Here is a 19,533-nt window from a genome sequence, read left to right as displayed (position 1 = left end):
GGGGTCAGCCAGAGCCTTGGTCCTTGAGGGAGGGGCTGGTGTCACAGTCCTCTCAGACCCGCCTGGCTTTGGCGCCTCTGCCCACTGGGCTCCAGACACCAGAATGGGCCTGAGAAATGGGGCCTCTCTCTGTGTGGGTGCACACCAGGCACTGAGTCTGTCAGCACTGGGTTTTTTGATCCCTTGAGGTCAAGAGGGGACCCTGGGCATGGAGATTATTGATCCTGGAGAAGAGAAGGCTGAGGGGACTTGATGTAACAGAGAAGGAAAAGACCACGATCTCAGTCCTGACTGATGCTATAAAGAGGGTGCCATCACCCCTGGGGACGATGGCACTGGGACTGATGTTCTTTTTTTTTTTTTTTTTTAAGATTTTATTTATTTATTTGACAGAGATCACAAGTAGGCAGAGAGGCAGGCAGAGAGAGAGAGAGAGGGGTAAGTAGGCTCCCCGCTGAGTGGAGAGCCCAATGGGGGGCTAGGTCCCAGGACCCTGAGATCATGACCTGAGCCGAAGGCAGAGGCCCAACCCACTGAGCCACCCAGGCGCCCCTGGGACTGATGTTCTTAGGGAAAGAATGGCGGCTAGACAGGAGGAAGGACTTCCTGTCTGTCAGAGATGAGATCTTGCGTTGCTGAGTAAAAGGGAGAGATGGAAGGTCAGAGGTGACTCTTCTCTGAAGAGGAGGAAGCGGGGCTCTGTCTGCCGGAGCTGGAGGAGCACCATTGTGGCCCAGGAGAGAGTGCAGGCAGGACTCAGTACCTTTGGTGCCAGTCTGAGGTCTGTTGGGGTCCCTGGGGAAAGTCACAGTCTGGTATCTTCTGAGAGAAGAGAGTCCTGGCAGTAAGAGGGACAGGTATCCATGAGCTGGCCGGCCCAGTGACCCTCTACAAAGAGAAAGAGAGGTGTGGCTGGGGCAGGTCACCCAGCTTTGTGTCCCTGCAAATGATGTTTTGAGGCCTCTCTCCTGGGACAAGGTTGAATCTGATGAAGGTCTGGGGGCATGGACTGCCCCAATTTCTAGCAACTTCCTTGGCCAGGCCTGAAGAGAAAGCCCTTTGCTCAGCCTCCTGGCACCTTAGCCTTTGGGGGCCCACAGGACAAGAAGCTCAGCTCTCTGTGACCTGCAGAATGTGGGTTCACAGGCCTTGCCTTCTCTCCGCTGTAAGGACACTGGGGAGGGTGAGGGATAGGCAGAGTTGGGATGGGCTGGGCAATCAGTATGTTTATTTGGGGATGAGGAGGAGGTTGGGCTCTGATTTCTCCTCTCTCTTGATGGAAAAGTAATATCTGATCATTATAAAAAATTATTGAAAGTTTAGAAAAGTTTACAAGAGAAGAAAAAAAAAAACCCGTAATCTTACTCCATAATCCCGCCACTAACATTTTTTTCCCCCTCTCTTTTCTTGTTTCTTAGCCTCTGCCTTGATGATCTCATGCTCTGTATACAATAAGACGTTTTAACCAAAGCTTTATCCAAATCCTAGTTTTCTCCAGCAAATTAGGAAACTCAAGGTTGGTTCTTCCCTGTACTTCTTGGGAGAGGGTCAGGCAGATCCCTGCAGAATGAAACCCTGGGAACCACCCTCTAAGGAGGGGATACCAGCTGGGGTCAGGGCTGCCCAGCCCCCTGGGGACACTGGTGTCAACCTTTTATTGTTACCTGAGGCTGGCTGCAGTGTTTTTCCAGTCTTAGGAGTCCTGGTTTGGGGTGATCCACTGGTTTGGGTTTTTGCCCACAGAGGGTCACCAGCAGAGACCAGAGCTCCAGCTGGAGCCCTCTTCCAGGGGAGCCTGGAGGTTCTTGGGGTCGAGCCACCTGGCCTTGCATTTCCCTCTCCTCCAAGTCCCCTTCGTTTTCCCACCCTGATTTGTTTGCTTTGGGAAGGAGCCCAGAAGGAAGAAAACAAACAGCAGCTGGGACGGCCTGACCTGAGCCTCCCCCACCCCCATCCAGTCCTGGGTAGCAGCTTGGGCTGTCCTCCAGACCGGAAGTGAGGGTTTTCCTCTGGAAGCATCCAGGAGGATGGGCTCCTCTGTCTTCTCCTGTCCCCAGGGCCCTGGCCATAGGTGGTGCCCATTTCTGTCTCTGCCTGCTTGGAATGACCATTCTGAAAGGAGAGACTACAAAATCTGTCCAGGAAACTCTAGTCTGTGGTAGTCTGTTTCCTGCTGGAGCCACCGGTCTGAGGGGAGAGGCCTGTTTGGGAAGCCTCAGCATGATGGGGGAGACAGGGCTCTAGAGGGAGGCAGTCACGTCTATCTCTACTTTTCTAGGGTCTGTTTTGGTCAGTTCTTGGGACTGCTGGCCAGATCTGGACTAAAGTCAGACCGGAAGGGTGGGGGCTGGTAACCCTGCTCAGCCCAGCTTCTCTCTGGGGACTGCTCTGTGGGGAATGTCCCGGCCTGACTGGCCTGGCCACCCCTGGCTGCAGGAGGCAGCCCATGTGACTGGGAAGAGGGGAGTGAGGAGAGGGCAGTAGGCAGCACTGGGTCGCCTCTCCTAGACCGGACATAACTCTTCCTCCCCAGCCACACGCCACCCCCAATATTGTATTGTATTGGGCTTAGGGCTGGGAGACAGAAACCCTCCCTGGTCCTGGGTCCCAAAAAGCAGGCTGGCTGCTGGCCACCTTGCCAGGCCTGGCTCTGCTGGGCTCCTCCTCTGCCATGTCTGTGCTCGGCTAATAGAAGAAAGATGGCCTGGGCCTTTACTATTGAAAGAGGGCTTCCCTGGTCACGGTCATGGCTGTGTGAGATCCATGACATGGGGTCTGAAGAAAGGAGTGGCTGGATCATCTCTACTTTGCAGATGGCTTAAGGAAATTGGATGACTTGCCCGAGGGCATGCAGCCAGTGAGTGGCAGGGCTGACACATCTCTTCCCCTGACTCCCAGGCTCTCCTGCTCTGCCCAAAGCCCCTTCCCTTTGTCACGGAGCTGGTGATCGGTGTCCACAGGGTGCTGGCCTGAGGAACTTCTGGAGGGCCCTGCCTGCTCTTCAAGCTCCCTCATGCAGTGTGTCTAAGCCTCCTTCCAGCAGGCCTCCCGGATTCTTGTCCGTGTTTCCAGGTGTTTCATTGAACCTTGGCATTGTGCTGCCCAGCTCAGCTGTGCCAAGCACTGATAGCGGTGCTGGAGGGGGCAGGGGCCTGAGGTAGCTCTGGGGGAAGGGTTTTTGTTTTTATTTAGTTTTTTAAAAAGATTTTATTTCTAAGCAATTGCTACACCCAACGTGGGGCTAGAAACAACAACCCCGGGATCAAGAGTTCCTGGTCCTCCTACTGAGCCCGCCCGGCACGCTGGGGGTGGTTGCTTCGAATGTCAGGACTGGACCTCGCTGTGCCGGGACCCACTCGGACTTAGGGTGCCCAGGGACAGCCCGCTGGGGTCGCCATGCTGGGGAGGAAGCAGTAATGGAGCCCAGGGTATGTCCAGAGTTCACCTGCACCTTCCCACCCAGTGTGCACCTCCGTGGGGAGGTTCCTTGGCGCTCCTTCTCCAGGGCCCAGGCTTTTCTTCCTATCCTCGGTACTGTTGGCACCCCACTCTGTGCTCTCGGAGCTGGCTTCCCCGCCTGTGTGGCCCCAGGCCCGCAGGAGAGCAAGCTGCTGAACAAAGGCTCCCCATACCCTTTGGAAAGGAAGGCTGCCCGCCCCGTGTCTGCCTCTGCCCAGCTCTGAGTGGCTGGAGCTCGGGAGCAGGGCCCACGCCTGTCTCGCCCACTTCCACCCTGGCTCTGTCTGGGGGCACTATGGCAGGGCCTGCTCTGGTCCGGGGTGGAGAGGGGCGAGACTGAGTTGGGTGCGGCCCCCTGCACCGTGGGAACTGCCAAAATAGCACTTCTGTTTCTTGGTGAGAGAATTCCCTTGTTTTTCCTGTGAGCCCATGAGGAGAAAGGTGGGGCGGCCTCACAGTACTGCCTGACGTCTGACTCCTGCCTTCCTGCTGCAGGAGGAGCTCACTCTGGGATCCATTCCTGGAGAAGCGTTCCGGTGTGTGTGGGGGTGTCCTCCCTGAACTGTGTGCCGTGTCTCCCCTGGCCCACCCTTAGCCTTCTCTTGTCTGTCCTAGAAAGCCTGAGTCTTAGAGATCCCTGTTCCTCTGAGATCAGCTGGGCTGTTCTTCCTGTAGATGACACACACAGGTCAAGGAATCGTCTCAGGATACCAGTAAGCTTGTGGCTGAGCTGGGACCAGGGCCAGGGCCTGGGACACCTGATATCGTCGCAGCCGGTGCTTGGCCTCCAGCTGTGAGCGGCCTAGGCCTCCCCAGCCTTTCTGCCCTCTGGCAAGGGGCTCCACGCTTCCCTCGCCCTGGCCGCCCCCTCAGACACTGGTGTCTGGCCCCCTCTCCTTGACTGTCAGGAGCCAGGGGAGCAGCCCCGGTAAGTGGGCTGGAGGCCCGTGTGCCGCAAGGCAAATCCTGATCTGAGCAGAGCGCTGCCCTGTTCTCAGGGTGGTGTCTCTCTGTCTTTTCAGCTGGAAACTGGGCACCACACATGCCCGCCCAGGTGGCTTTGAGGCACTCAGGAAATTCATTTGACAGTAAAAGCAGCTGTGTGGCCTCCCCGCCCCCGTCCCGTGGACCCTTTGACCTCTGTGTGGCCTCTATCTCTCCCTGGGCAGCTGCCAGTCCTCAGCCCTCAGCTTCTCTTGGCTCCAAGCCTGGGTTGGCAGGGGTGCTGAGGGGCCTGCTGGGAAAATCCCCCTCCTGTGGCCAGCCTTGACCTCAGTGGTCCCTGTGGCTATGGGGCCGGCAAGAGGAGGAGGTGTGAGCCCTGAAGTTTGGGGTGAGGCCTGTGCCCCTCTGGCTGGGCTGAGAAGCCCCTTGGGGGTAGGCGGCGCTCTCCACTGGGGAGGGCTCTTCCTGGCTCAGATGGGGTGTTCTTACTGATCCTGGCTGGAGATTTCCAGTTCGTCCTGAGCAGATCTGACGACAAGGCTTGGGGCCCAGCTGTGGGCTCAGCCCTCTGCCTGGTGTAGTGGCTGGATCCGTGCAGCTTCTAGAGCTTTACCTCCCTTTGGCAGTACTGGCACAGCCCAGGGCTCCTCCCCGGGGGCGGCTGCTGGTGCCTGGGAAGCAGCTGGATGCAGCTGGTGGCACGGAGCCTGCTGTCTGGGGCGCTCTGGGCCTGCTTCTGTTTATCAGCTCGAAACTCTGAGTCACTTGGGGTGAAGGGAGGAGAGGAAGGAGGTGGCTGGGAGCTGGTTTGGCTCCTGCCCCTGCTTGTTCCAGGTGCGCTCGCAGGCAGGGAAGGAGCCCGTGTTGCCATAAAAGGCAGGGAGGCCTGAGGATCATACATCCTCCCCAAGCCACCCCCCACCAGGGTGGCCCTGGGAGACGGCGGACCCTGCAGACTTCGTTCCTGGGGCGGGGCCAGGCTGAGCCCGCTGAACCGTGCTGGGCCTCACCGGGACCCTCATCAGGAGGGGACAGTAGGTGTGAGGGGCTGCGGTCGTGTCTGCCTTTGTGGGTGGACCGGCCTGGGGTCTGCTGTCTGACGCCACACTGTGTGTGCAAAGGGCACAGACCCGGGTGTCTGTCACGGCTCTGCCCTGTCCCAGCTCTGCCATTTCTTTTCTGTGCCCCCTCCCCTGGTGGAGCCTCAGGCTCCCTGTCCATAAAGGGGGAGCACATGCTCATGAGGATGATGGCATTCGAGAATGCTCTAGTGGGGGGAGGGGGGTAGAGGCCCTCCCCTGAGCATAGCTTCCCGTGCCTCTCCTCCCAGGGGCAGGACTCTGGAGGTCAGCTCCCGGGACAGGGATGCCCAGCAGACCAGGAGAGAATTCACTACCCTGGTCCACAGTAGGGCCCAGCAATTCATGAATCTCAAGTGCCCCCAAGTTTCTGCAGGGAGAGGGAGGTGTGCCTGAATAGCAGTGGCACCCCCCCCCGCCCCGGCCTCCTCTATCCCTTATCTCTAGTCTGGGTTTTGGGAGGACAGGAGGTGAGAAAACCCCCCTGAGGAAGAGGTGGTGTTGCTACATGGCACAGGCACAGCCACGGGCATGGCCACGGTCGCCAACACTGAGCGCCTATGATGTGCCCAGCACTGAGCTGGGTCCCTTACAAATCTGCCCTACTACGAGAGCCTGAATGGGGTGTGGTATCCCATTCTGCAAATGAGGGTTGGGCTCTACGGAGAGGTGAATTTGTCTAGTAGTGTGTGGCTGATAATGGTCATTGGGGCTCGGAATTCTGGAAAAGGCTTCTAGGAGCTGGGGTGCTGGAGAGACAGGGATCTCAGGACTTGGGCCTCTGGGGTCACTTGTGATCCCACCCTATCTTCAGGAAAGGTCCTGAGATCCTGGAGTCTCAAGGGAGATTTTGACGGCTCCCAATGGCCTCCAGGGCTCTCCGGAGAAACCCGTCTGACTGCCCCACCCAGTTTCCTGTTCAATGCTTGGGGTGTAGGTACCTCATCAGAGACTTTCCCAGGGAGCCCCAGTGCATGGGGGTGGGTCTGCGGGACCCCAGAGGCTGCTGGAGGCCCTGCGAATCTTTTGCTCTGGAAGTGTTGGGCGGGGACAGCGAGGTGAGCGAGCTCAGGGCTGAGTTGGGGCCTCTGGCTCTTTGCTGCCCCACTGCCCATGGGGCTTACCCCACCCTGGGCTGGAGGTTAGAGATCTAAGCCCAGGACTCACCCTTGGGTATCCCATTGTGGGCAGTCCGTCCTCGGCCTGAGGATGGGCTGGAGCTGCGGGCTACACCAGGTCATGGGATGCCTCCCTGGAGCCAGCTGATTTCCTGCCATTCCTGTGTCCCCAGCAGCCGCCATGGAAGTGATGAACCTGATCGAACAACCCATCAAGGTGACTGAGTGGCAGCAGACATATACCTATGACTCTGGCATCCACTCGGGTGCCAACACCTGTGTGCCCTCGGTCAGTAGCAAGGGCATCATGGAAGAGGATGAGGCTTGCGGGCGCCAGTACACGCTCAAGAAGACCACCACCTACACCCCGGTGCCCCAGAGCCAAGGTCAGGATCACCAGGAACTCTTGCATGGAAACTATTCCCCGGAAATACTTTAGCAGAAAAACAGCCTGGGCCCTGGAGGGAGGGTGCAGCAGAAGGAGGCACACTTGGTTGGGGGGCTCCTGTCTGCGGGAGGAAGCACAGCTACTTTGGAGTTCCCCTATCTGAGAGGGAGGTAGATTCCTAATCCCTGAACCTCTAGTAGGGTAGGGGAAGTGAAGACCTTTCCTGCCAGTCTGAAGGCATGGTCCTGGCCCTCGAGGCATCCCTATTGTCCTCAGGGGACCCCTGGTCTATTGGGGAAGATGGTGCTTTTGCTCTAGGAGCCTCAAGTTTGATGGGGAGGTAGGGCTCCCATTGAGGGTAGGAGGAGACCTGCAGGTAGGCTGAGGCTAGGTGGTGGCAAGACGACCCAGCCGCTGGTTCCCGGGCCTGGGGCTTCTGGCTGGGGTGCTGGCCTCTCTGGGGGAGAGGAGTATGTGGGCCCTAGGACTGCTGTCCACGGTTGCCTCCAGGGCACTGAACATTGAGCTGTGGGTGCTGGGACAGGTGTGGGGTGGGCTGGGACAGGTGGAGACCCTGTGGAGCTCAGTCTCAGTGCCCAGGACTCTCCTTCCTGACAGTGGGTGGGGGCCAGCCATTGTGTTAATAGCTCAAAGTACAGCATTCAGGTGGGAAAGCTCTGTGGGTATCTCCTCCTTCCTGAATAATTGGAGGGTGGAATGTCTGCCTCTCTCCCCAGGGCATCTGGACACTTGCCCAGGGCAGGGCTGCCTGGGAAGCTTGGGCACCTACTTGTAGGACTCCTGGACTCACCCAGGTGGTGGAACCCGGAGTCTGAGCTGAGAACCCTCTTCGTGCTTTCTGAAACCCACACTCCCACCTTTCCCTCTGATCTGTATGATACTGGGTGGCCCTCTGGGCCTCTCTTTGCTTGCCTCTGTAATGGGAGGCTTGCCTCTTTTGGAGATGATGAGGACGTAATTAGAATCATGAGATTTCAGGGTTGAAAGGAGACCTAGGTTGTCTCCTGCTACCCCAACCTGATTGTTAAGGGAGGAGTATAGGGTTGGTGTTTCGGCTCTGAAGTCAGGCTGAATTCAGACCCCAGCTTGAGCTCCTAGAATCTCTTCTGTGCCTCAGTTTCCCTGTGTGTAAAATGGAGCTGATAATGGTACTTATCTCGTAGGGGTATTACGAGATAAATGAGAAAATATAAGAAAAGCTTTTTAATTCACTGCTAAGCACATAGTGAGTACTCCAAAGATGTTAAATATTCCTGTGAATAGTAACATTCACGAACAGGTTTGTAGTGATGTAGTGATCCCTTTTTTTTCCAGAGGGATTTACTAGTATATAATTCCCCTAAGAATTCTCTATGATGGGCAGACCAGGTGGCACCCCATTTTACAGCTGACTTAACCGCCCCGGTTAGTGGCAGAACCGCGTGAGGGGTGTAACTGGGGCCTTGGTCAGGGTCAGTCCCAAGGACGCAGGTGGCCTGTCTACAAGGCCTGCCCTGCTCCCCAGTGTTCCCCCACAATGCACCTTGTATGGCTCAGTCCCTGCCCATGGCTCACCCCCCAGGTGATCTGGAGTACCAGATGTCCACGACGGCCAGAGCCAAGCGAGTGCGGGAGGCCATGTGTCCTGGGGTGACGGGGGAAGACAGCTCGCTGCTGCTGGTCACCCAGGTGGAGGGCCAGAGCACCAACCTGCAGCGGCTGGCCGAGCCGTCCCAGCTGCTCAAGTCAGCCATTGTACATCTCATCAACTACCAGGACGACGCCGAGCTGGCCACCCGGGCCCTGCCTGAACTCACCAAACTGCTCAACGATGAGGACCCGGTCCGTGAGGGGCCTGGCTGGGGCGGGGGCGGGACAGAGTGGAGAGGTCAGGGGTCTGCGGGGAATGGTCTTACCACGGGCCCCATCAGCAGGGAGGGGAGAGTCTGAGCTGGGTCCCTCTGAACGTTGTGGAGGGGGCCGCTGGGCCTCTCCATCTCTCCGTGACAGCTGGCCCAGCCCATCTGCTCACTTTTTCCCATCCCTCCCCTCCCGCTCAGGTGGTAGTGACCAAGGCAGCCATGATTGTGAACCAGCTATCCAAGAAAGAGGCGTCACGGCGGGCGCTGATGGGCTCGCCCCAGCTGGTGGCAGCCGTGGTACGCACCATGCAGAACACCAGTGACCTGGACACGGCCCGCTGCACCACCAGCATCTTGCACAACCTCTCCCACCACCGTGAGGGGCTGCTCGCCATCTTCAAGTCAGGTGGCATCCCTGCCCTGGTCCGCATGCTCAGGTATGCACCCCTACCTACTGTGGGATCCCCGGGCCTCCCCTCCCTTGGGCTTCCATACAGCATTTATTGAGGACCTACTGTGTGCCAGGTGCAACCCTGTGCCCAGTCCTGGAGCTCAGCTCCTCACAGCCGAGCAGGGGAGATGGGCACATAAGGAACGAGCACATTAGTTCCCAGGATATGGTATAGGTTCAAGAGTGGTCTGCCCAACACTGCTCAGAGCTCTGAGCAGCTGTGCACGCTAACAGCAGGGTGTTGACAGACAAGCAGGGTTTGGCCCTTGTCAATGAAAGGAAGAGTATCCAGGGCAGAGGGAACAGCAGAGAGAGTTCTTTGCCTTCCATATTTTTCCCAGCCTTGCAAGGTCCCTTGGTCTTCCTCCTTATGTCCATTCCAGGCTGTGAGTTCCTTGAGATTGGAGACTCTGACCCCCTCCCTCCCAGGACCTCTGTAGCACATGGCCTCCCATGTGGTAGTAGACCTACTATGTGCCCAGCCCTGGGCTAGGAGCCCAGGAGGAGGAGTCATGGTCCCAGTGGGGAGATCGCTAAGGGTGGGGTGGGGCTCAAGGGATGATGAGATTTTAAGTCAAGGGCTATTTCCACAGGGGTGTTGGTATGGGGAAGGCTTTGTCAGGGAGGTAGCCCACATTCACGCCAAGCCCCTTGGGACCCGACTCATGTTAACTCTTTGCCCATCATCCCAGCTCCCCCGTGGAGTCTGTCCTGTTCTATGCCATCACCACGCTGCACAACCTGCTGCTGTACCAGGAGGGCGCCAAGATGGCGGTGCGCCTGGCCGACGGGCTGCAGAAGATGGTGCCCCTGCTCAACAAGAACAACCCCAAGTTCCTGGCCATCACCACCGACTGCCTGCAGCTGCTGGCTTATGGCAACCAGGAGAGCAAGGTGCGCTGCGCCACGCCCCTAGCCCCACCCCTAGCCCCGCCTCACAGTCCCCCAGGGCACCAACTTCTGCCCAGCAGCAACTTCTGGCCCTGAGTCCTTACCCTTTTTCGGTTAAATATGAGTATACGCACCTGGACATCTTTCATCGTAGAACTGAATATTTTGAGGACAAGGAAAAGGAAAAAAAGTCACCGTTCTCACGTGACCACTGCTATCTCCATGTGCTTCCCACAAGGCCAAGGCCATCTCGTGGGCTTATTTGTACCCGGTTGTAGCCATGGCAAATGTACAATGTTGCATCTGTTTTCTGCGTATTTTTAATCCCCCCCATCCTTAAAATCACCCTCTGTTGTGGCAAATAGCCTTTCATGAAATGGGGCCCCCAGACCTTCTTCTTAGGGAGGGCATTTAGATTGCTCTGGATTTTCTGCCTTTATGAACAGTGCTGTAATGAACAGCTTTGGGCACATGGCTTTTCCCAAAGAGTGGACAATTTTTTCATCAGTGAGGCGTGGGTTTTTAATATTTGTGGGCTTTTACCCAGATTGCTAAACGCCTTCCGGAAGGATTGTATTACTTCCAGCGTTGGTGGTGGTGGTGTCTAGTAATACAGTTTGACTTTATCCTTGTCGGCATTGTGTATTACCCTTTTTTCAAACTTTTTGGCGTTTTTAGTAGTCACAGAAGCGATTCAGGTTTTCGCCGAATTTCAGTAGTGACAGCTCTGTCGCACCCTCTCCTTTCCTTGTTCCTTATCCTGTTTCCTGTCTGTCTCCCACTCACTCTCCACTGTCTCCCCCTAAGCTCATTATCCTGGCCAACGGAGGACCCCAGGCCCTCGTGCAGATCATGCGTAACTACAGTTACGAGAAGCTGCTCTGGACCACCAGCCGTGTGCTCAAGGTGCTGTCCGTGTGTCCCAGCAATAAGCCTGCCATTGTGGAGGCTGGTGAGTGTGGCCTGCGAGGGTGGCCCACGTGGCCAGGAGGGCCGGGGTAGCGGTGGGGGGCGGAGGGGAACGACTTGTCCAGCAGCCAGTCTTGGTGAGCCGTGCTCCCTGTGACTGATGTGCTCCTGTCCCTTGCCCCAGGTGGGATGCAGGCCTTGGGCAAACACCTGACAAGCAACAGCCCCCGCCTCGTGCAGAACTGCCTCTGGACCCTGCGCAACCTCTCTGATGTGGCCACCAAACAGGTGAGGGGGGCGCTTTTGGGCCCGGGCGCACCTCCCCAGCCAGCCCATCCTCCCCTCTTGCCACGCACAGGCTCCTTTCTGGGACTCTGCCCTTAGGAGCCGTGGGGAGCCTGTGGCCCAAAATCTTGTGTGTTGTGGCTGAGGCTGGAAACACCCTGAAATCCTCATCCCTTTAGCTTCAGGCCCTAGGGGCTGATGTTCCTAAGCTGAGGTCAGGTGGTCCCTGGGAAACAGTTTCAACCTAGACCCTGCGAGGAGCAGCAGTGATACGCCAGGAGATGTGGAGGCTCTGGTGGCTAAACACACAGTTTAAGGAAAAACGTGGTTTTAGAACAAGACTGCTGATCCCTCCTTCCAGCCCGACTACCATTCCGAAGAGGCCCCCACACCCCCCGCCAACAGGCAGTTTATTCAGCCCCGGCCACATGCTGGACCCGGCTGGGCACTTGTGACCTTGGCTTGCTCACCCCTTTCAACAGCTAGAGGTGGCATGGGGGACCCAGGCGATCAGGTGAAGAAACAGGGGCCCAGGGAATTATGTAATGGCCCTCGGTCACAGCTGGTAAATGGGAGAGCTGGGACTCAGCAGTGTCATCCCAGAGCCTGGAGTCTTCCTTTTCTACCACAAGGCCCCTGGCGCTCCTCCTGGGAGGAGTGAGGCTCCTGGGTCAGTGATGGTCCCTGAAACTGGATTTGGCCTGGGGACCCCCCGGGGGGGGCGGGGCAGCACGAAGGCCCAGAAAGATGAGAGGCTGGGAAGAGCAGGCCAGCTGGGCCCCTGAAGCATGTGGCCACCTCTGCACTTTCCTCCTCGCCCTGCGTGGGTTTGAGGACACAGAGGGGCAGGGGCACTTAGAGACAGGCCAGGGTTCACAGCTGGCCTGCCGGCTGTGGCTGTGTGGGTGAGCCCCTCGGCCGCTCTGAGCAGCAGTGGCCTGGGGGGCGAGTACCCCCTTCTCCTGGGGTGTCATCGGCAGCGACACAGGGATGAAGTCTCCGAGGCACGGGTCAGGGCCCGTTGACTATCAGCTGAGTGGGCTTTAGACCCTGTCAGGCCATCTCGCTCCCGTGGGACAGATGTGAGGAGAACTTCTGGGAGTGCGACATCTCCCTCCCTCCGCTGTCTCACCCACAACCCACAGGAGGGCCTGGAGAGTGTGCTGAAGATTCTCGTGAACCAGCTGAGCGTGGACGACGTCAACGTCCTCACCTGCGCCACGGGCACTCTGTCCAACCTGACGTGCAACAACAGCAAGAACAAGACACTGGTGACCCAGAACAGCGGTGTGGAGGCTCTCATCCATGCCATCCTGCGTGCCGGCGACAAGGATGACATCACAGAGCCTGCGGTCTGCGCCCTGCGCCACCTCACCAGCCGCCACCCCGAGGCTGAGATGGCCCAGAACTCCGTGCGCCTCAATTATGGCATCCCGGCCATCGTCAAGCTGCTCAACCAGCCCAACCAGTGGCCGCTGGTGAAGGTGCCATGGGGGGCCGCAGTGGGGGCTGGGTGAGGGGAAGGAGCTCTCTGCGGGCGGGGTTAGATGCTGGATGGGTCCAGGCCACTGTGACAGAGAGGCCCTGAGTCCGTAGGCTGGGGTGGGCTTGAGACGCTGCATTTCTAACAGGTTCCCAGGGGGTGTGGCTGGTCCGTGGAACACATCACTTCCACTCACACTTCAGGTCTTAATCACACCGTCTAGATACAGGGAGGCTAGCCAAGTGTCGTTGGTCCGAAGGCCATGTGTCCCGCTAAAATTCAGGGGGGTTACTTACAAGACAACAAATAGAAAGGGTTCTGGGGGGGGGCAGTTAGCATCTGCTGTAGGGAGTTAAGGGTGTGAAGGGGGCTGCCTGGGTAGAGAAGAGCGAACTGGCAGGGTTCCCACTGGTGAAATTTTAGACAGGCTGATAGGACAAATAAGAGTGAGTCTAAGGAATTATACATTGAATTCTAACAATCCATAGTGAGGAAAAGAAAACAAGCAAACCATGTCGTCCCTCCCTGGGGTTGGTCCCTACTGCAAGCCGGAGGTAGGGGGAGGGTTTGACCTAACAGCTCACTGACAGGTGACCGTGGCAGGCCATCTATCTTGTGCGCACATTCTCATCTCTCAAGACTTTTGTCCCTGCCCTCCTGGCTGCTTTTTTCGAGGGTTAGATGAGATGAGGGACTCTGGGAGGCCAGAGTGGTCCCTGGGAGATGGGGTGCCCCAGAGAAGAGGCTTCTTTCCAGAGCTGCCTTGCTGGGGATTGACTGCAGTGTGTGTATCACTAAAGCAGGAAGCTTTGGGGTCAATAATAGCAAGGACTCCCTGATGATCATGGTTTGGGACTTATCAGAAAAGCAGGTGTCTGGGGGAGGGGAAGCTGTTGAGAAAAGGGACAAGGGTGAGGGTCAAGGCATGGGGCTGGTAGAATGTTCTGGAATAGGGTATCGTTTTAGTTGGGGCTATTAGATGTGAGAACCCACAGATCCAGTGGAATAAGGGACATGGGCTGGGAGTGGTCTCATGGTCTGGAGATCTTCCAGCATGTCTGTGTCTGGCCTGGGGCACAGAGATGACAAGGGAAGGGGGAGATGATGCTGGGAAGTTGGGATTCTCCAGATGCCCAAGAAATGCCCCTATCATTGTCATTGTTCTTTCAGGCGACCATTGGCCTGATCAGGAATCTGGCCCTGTGCCCAGCAAACCACGCCCCGCTGCAGGAGGCAGCCGTTATCCCCCGCCTTGTCCAGCTGCTGGTCAAGGCTCACCAGGATGCCCAGCGCCATGTGGCCGCAGGCACACAGCAGCCCTACACGGTGAGCCAGCCTTCTGCGGCAGTCGGGTTGTCCTGTTGGTGAACGTATGCTTGCGTGTTTGTGTGTGTAAGCGGGGAGGCAAGTTGTCACTGAGGCGATCTCTGGGGACCTGTGAGGTTTGTTGGATTGTTGTGGTGGGGGCGTGTGGCCAGGTCCAAGGACCATCGGTTGCCACATCCCAGTGCCTTCTCTTGCGCAGGACGGTGTGAGGATGGAGGAGATCGTGGAGGGCTGCACAGGAGCCCTGCACATCCTCGCCCGGGATCCCATGAACCGCATGGAGATCTTCCGACTCAACACCATCCCCCTGTTTGTACAGGTGAGTCTGGGGTAAGTGGACAGGAGAGGACCCTCCAACCCCTGCTCACCCCCTTGACGGAAAGGGGGAGCTCAGCAGCCGTGGGTTTGGTGGGTTCTGGGCCAGGCAGCAAGAGGTCTTCAGAGGAGTGTGGAAAAAGTGGCCACACCAGGAGTGAGCGCTTAGCATATCCCTGCATGGAGGCTTTCCAGGCTCAAAACCAAGGGAAGAGGGACGCCTGGGTGGCTCAGTTGGTTAAACGTCTGGCTTTGACTTAGGTCATGATCCTGGGGTCCTGGAATCAAGCATCGTAGAGCCTGCTTTTCCTTCTCCCACTCCCCTGCTTGTGTGCTTTCTCTGTCTTTCTCAAATAAACAAAGTCTTAAAATAAATTTTAAAAAAAGAAGCAAGGAAATAGATCACAAATAAGAAAAATTACCTCCAGATTCGACCACATAAACATTAAAATCATCTGTATGTCAGGGGTGCCTGGGTGGCTCAGTGGGTTAAGGCTTCTGCCTTCGGCTCAGGTCATGGTCTCAGGGTCCTGGGATCGAGCCCCATGTCGGGCTCTCTGCTTGGCGGGGAGCCTGCTTCCCCCTCTCTCCCTACCTGCCTCTCTGCCTACTTGTGATCTTTGTCTGTCAAATAAATAAATAAAATCTTAAAAAATAAAAAAACATCTGTATGTCGGAAATAGCCTAAAACGCATGAAAAAGTCAGTGGCACACTCAGAAAATGTTTGCAAGTGTCACAATAGCCAAGAGTTTAATATCCTTTATATAAAAAAGCTCCCTAAGACAGGACCCCAGTGGTTAGACAGGCAGAGTTAGAAGCAATCCCCAGGTCCCTCATAATAAGCAGTGCTCAACCCCAGGAGTTGAGAGTCATGAAGCTGATGCTCCCAGTGAGATTCCATTTTCCACTATCAAATTGGAGTGGGAGGAAAGGGAGTGCCCTGGGCTTTGCCCTGGGCTGGCGAAGATGTGATGAAATAGATAGCCCCAGACCCCGCCAGGGAGAAAAGATGGCCAACTCTCCCCAGAAGGCAGTTCTGCCATCTGTGTGGAGAACCTTGGAGATAACTCATGTCGGGGGCTCCTGGGTGGCTCAGTTGGTCAAGTCTCTGACACTTGATTTCAGCTCAGGTCATGATCTCAGGGTTCTGGGATCGAGTCCCTCACCTGGGATTTTCTTCTTGTGAAATCATTTTAACATTATTTAAAATATGGCAGAAATGTATACCTACAGCCAGCAATCACAGTATGCTACTTACAATAATTGAAAACAAAATGAATGGCCAATGATAAGGGAATGGTTAAAAAAGAATGATTCGTTTTATCATATGGCTATATACAATGAGGTTGAAGAATTTTTTGCTTTTGGAATTTTTTCTCTTTAATTACTAGAGTTCAGAGTAAGGGATGCCATCGGTGCCATCGCCTAAGCCACCCAAGGCACCCCCAAATAAAATCTTTAAAAAGAAAATGCTTTAAAAAAGGGGGGGGGCGCCTGGGTGACTCAGTGGGTTAAAGCCTCTGCCTTCAGCTCAGGTCATGATCCCAGGGTCCTGGGATCAAGCCCTGCATCGGGCTCTCTGCTCAACAGGGAGCCTGCTTCCCTTCCTCTCTCTGCCTGCCTCTCTGCCTACTTGTGATCTCTGTCAAATAAATAAATAAAATCTTAAAAAAAAAAAAAAGCAGGAATCAAAATTTATATATATAGGGCCACCTGGGTGGTTCAGTCGTTAAGCATCTGCCTTTGGCTCAGGTCGTGATCTCAGGGTCCTGGAATCGAGCCCCCGCATCGGGCTCCCTGCTCAGCGGGTAGGCTGCTTCTCCTACTCCTACTTCCCTTGCTTGTGTTCCCTCTCTAGCTATCTCTCTCTTGGTCAAATAAATAAAATCTTAAAAAAAGAAAAAAGATATATATATAAATAAATAGGATTATGATAAAAAAAAACCTGATGTAAGTACATCGGTGTATTAGCAGAGGGTGGGGAATTATGACTGATTTTCTTTCCTGTTTCTTTATACTTTTCTTAGACTTTTCCACACCTTCTAGTAGGAGCTTGTATTAAATCCAGAAAAAGAGGGGTCCACCTGGGTGGCTCAGTCGTTAAGTGTCTGCCTTCAGCTCAGGTCATGATCCCAGGGTCCTGGGATTGAGCCCCGCCTTGGGCTCCCTGCTCAGTGGGAAGCCTGCTTCTCCCTCCCACTCCCCCTGCTTGTGTTCCCTCTCTCACTGTGTCTTACTCTGTCAAATAAATAAATAAAATCTTAAAAAAAAATTCAGAAAAGAGAGGTGGAGATGGACAGGATTGGGAGACTGGCTGCCCACCCACCTTAGACCTCACCCACCTGCACCCCTTCCCCACCCCATGCACCCTCTCCCCAGCTCCTGTACTCATCAGTGGAGAACATCCAGCGTGTGGCCGCTGGGGTCCTGTGTGAACTAGCCCAGGACAAGGAAGCAGCTGACGCCATTGATGCTGAGGGAGCCTCGGCTCCACTCATGGAGCTCCTGCACTCCCGCAATGAGGGCACCGGTGAGGGGCGTGCTCTGGGTGAGGGGGTGGTAGAGGAGGGCTGGGTCTTGGTCCTCCAGCCAGGGTGGAGGCAGGTGCCCGAACTGGTTTTTCCTTTCCTCTCTGCTCAGCCACCTACGCTGCTGCTGTCCTGTTCCGCATCTCCGAGGACAAGAACCCAGATTACCGTAAGCGTGTGTCTGTAGAGCTCACCAACTCTCTCTTCAAGCATGACCCAGCTGCCTGGGAGGCTGTGAGTATCGTGGGCTGGACTGCAACATATGGTTGTGCAAGTCACGCACTGCTCAAGGACAGCGATTTTAAGGGGGCTCCTACTACACTATCAACTTCATAGATTTTTATTTTGTAATTGGATCTCTGATGACAATTTCTAGCAGATGGGAGTAGTAGGGCAAATTATCTGTTTCTGAGGGGTGGGTGAGCCCCTGGTACCTGCTCTTATGTTGTCCCATGCCCTGCTGTCCCCAGGGCTGTTCTAGTTCTGTGGGTTTCCCCAAGCATGAATGGTGGGCCCTTCCACCCTAGTGGGGGATGCCCGAGGAGAGGAGTCCCTTGGGGCACTGTGTAACCCTGTTTCATCTTCTCTTCTTTCGAGGGGTCTTTGCTTTTCCCTGGCCCCTTTTCTAGCACCGTCTCTAGCTGCCCACCCCCCAGCCCAGAGCCTACGTTGTCCACCCTTCTCCCCTCCCCCAATGTTTCTCTGTCTCTTTCCTTAGGCCCAGAGCATGATCCCCATCAATGAACCTTACGCAGATGGTAAGTGTGTGCAGAGTTCCTCGGGGACCACTGGGAGCCTGAGGTGTGGGTTCTCTGTGGATGTGAGCGAAAGGAGGCACTGTGTCTCCAAGGCCAAAGGATCCACGGCAGCTTCTGTGTAGTGTTCACACACACTCCTGTCTAGGCCCCCTGATATGGGAGGTTGGAGAGGGGTCAGGCCCACTGGAGATGGACTGAGGGTTGTCCAGCAGGGTGGTCTACAGACTGTAGAAGGTCCCCTTGCCTTCTCTTCCCCAGACATGGATGCCACCTACCGCCCCATGTACTCAAGCGACGTGCCCCTGGACCCCCTGGATATGCACATGGAGATAGACCCGGACTATCCCATCGACACCTACAGCGACGGCCTGAGGCCCCCCTACCCCGCGGGGGACCACGTGCTGGCCTAGCAGGCCCCACTCCGGTATGGCGCCTTCCTACTTCGCAGCCCTCCCTCATGCCCGTGGGCTGTCGAGACACGCTTTTCCTGCCCTCTAGAACCTTCTCACAGAGGCCTGTCATGTTTCCTCTGAAACCCTGACTCTTTTTGGCAGGGATCGAGTGTGGGGCCTTTTGCTATTGAGCTTCCCCCAAGGAAGGGCTGTGCCTTGGCCTGCCTTGGTCCCTTATCTTGCTGGGGGCAGGGAGTCCCATCCCTCCTGTGGGTAGTGGCTGGGTGACAAGATCCTAGGGGCTGCAGGCCTGCCCTGACCCCTCTGTGTTGCCCCCCCCCCCCCCAGGTGCCATTCCTCATCTGAGAGGCTCTCTGTGCAGGCGAAGGGGCAGACAGAAAAGTGCCTGAGCCCCAGGGAGCAGGGCCGCGACTTCTCGCCGAACCCCACGCCTCCAGAGGTCCTCTGTAGGGTCTTTCTTGGGATGGTGATCTGCTCCTGCTTTTCTGTCTTGGGCTGTGGGTCTAGGGCCCAACACCCCCTCCTCACCTCTGTGGCCCTGGCACTAAAGCTTTAGACTCAATCACCCATGCTCTTCCCTCCCCCAGCAGTCACCCCCCACCCCCCAGCCCCACCCCGGGTTGCCTGACTCCAGCGGGGCCTGGTCACACAGCGCTTTGGTTCCTTCTTTGGGCCTGACTGTCTCACCGAACTCCAACCTACCAGCTGTTCTGATCCCCTGGGGTGTCCAGGACCCAGGTTCAAGGCCCAAAGCCCAGAATCCAAAGCTTGTTTGGAAAAGTTCAGGGACGGACCACGGAGATGGGACAGAGATGCAGAGAGTGAGTCCCCCCACTCCGGGGCACTGCTGCACCTCTCTCCAGGACATTCAGCTGGCTTCGGCCCCTTCCCGGGAGCCCTGGGGGTGTTTCCCTCACGCCCCTTCCCACCCACAGCTGCCCTAGCTGACTCCTGAGAAGTGCTCTTGGCTGACCCCTCTGGTGTGCGGTGGGGGGGCTTTCTCTTCCCCTTCCTGTTTCAAACCCACCACCACCTCCCGCACATGGGTGTGGGGGGCTGGGGGAGGTCCCAGCAGAGAGTTTTATTATTCTCGCTTTATGTTTTTGGTTATTGGTTTTTTTGTATAGACCAAAGCAAAGAAAATAAAACTAACACACAGATCTAATGGAGGCTGTACGGGGGGCGGGGGATTGGTAGGGGTGGGATGGGGATTTGGGGGCTCCCCGAGCAGCCTGGTACCTCCTTGGCTGGGCCCCACGTGCACTCCTGGCTACCTGTGTGCAGCAGGGACACAGAGGGGAGTCAAAGAGAAAGAGCGGTTA

The 19,533-nt window shown here is 56.3% G+C and overlaps 1 protein-coding gene across 2 annotated transcripts in view; it reads left to right on the top strand.

Moving 5' to 3' along the window:
* JUP (junction plakoglobin) overlaps window positions 1-19,376 on the top strand; it is a 22,945-nt gene extending 3,569 nt beyond the window's left edge. Inside the window, exons 2-15 of one of the 2 annotated variants that reach the window (XM_032871611.1) lie at window positions 6,775-6,987; window positions 8,572-8,831; window positions 9,050-9,288; window positions 9,995-10,196; window positions 11,001-11,145; window positions 11,287-11,390; window positions 12,533-12,871; window positions 14,041-14,196; window positions 14,396-14,515; window positions 16,892-17,042; window positions 17,153-17,274; window positions 17,759-17,798; window positions 18,057-18,222; window positions 18,539-19,376. In XM_032871611.1, the coding sequence (XP_032727502.1) occupies window positions 6,783-6,987; window positions 8,572-8,831; window positions 9,050-9,288; window positions 9,995-10,196; window positions 11,001-11,145; window positions 11,287-11,390; window positions 12,533-12,871; window positions 14,041-14,196; window positions 14,396-14,515; window positions 16,892-17,042; window positions 17,153-17,274; window positions 17,759-17,798; window positions 18,057-18,208 (2,235 nt within the window). In that variant the 5' untranslated portion in view covers window positions 6,775-6,782 and the 3' untranslated portion in view covers window positions 18,209-18,222; window positions 18,539-19,376. The remainder of the gene's footprint in view (window positions 1-6,774; window positions 6,988-8,571; window positions 8,832-9,049; window positions 9,289-9,994; window positions 10,197-11,000; window positions 11,146-11,286; window positions 11,391-12,532; window positions 12,872-14,040; window positions 14,197-14,395; window positions 14,516-16,891; window positions 17,043-17,152; window positions 17,275-17,758; window positions 17,799-18,056; window positions 18,223-18,538) is intronic. The other variant, XM_032871612.1, reaches the window with a different exon arrangement.
* Window positions 19,377-19,533: the final 157 nt, after the last annotated feature.

This window comes from Lontra canadensis, unplaced genomic scaffold, assembly GCF_010015895.1.
Source record: "Lontra canadensis isolate GAN:19392208 unplaced genomic scaffold, GSC_riverotter_1.0 scaffold43, whole genome shotgun sequence".
NCBI lineage: Eukaryota > Metazoa > Chordata > Mammalia > Carnivora > Mustelidae > Lontra > Lontra canadensis.
This window is presented reverse-complemented; position numbering and strand designations above follow the sequence as displayed.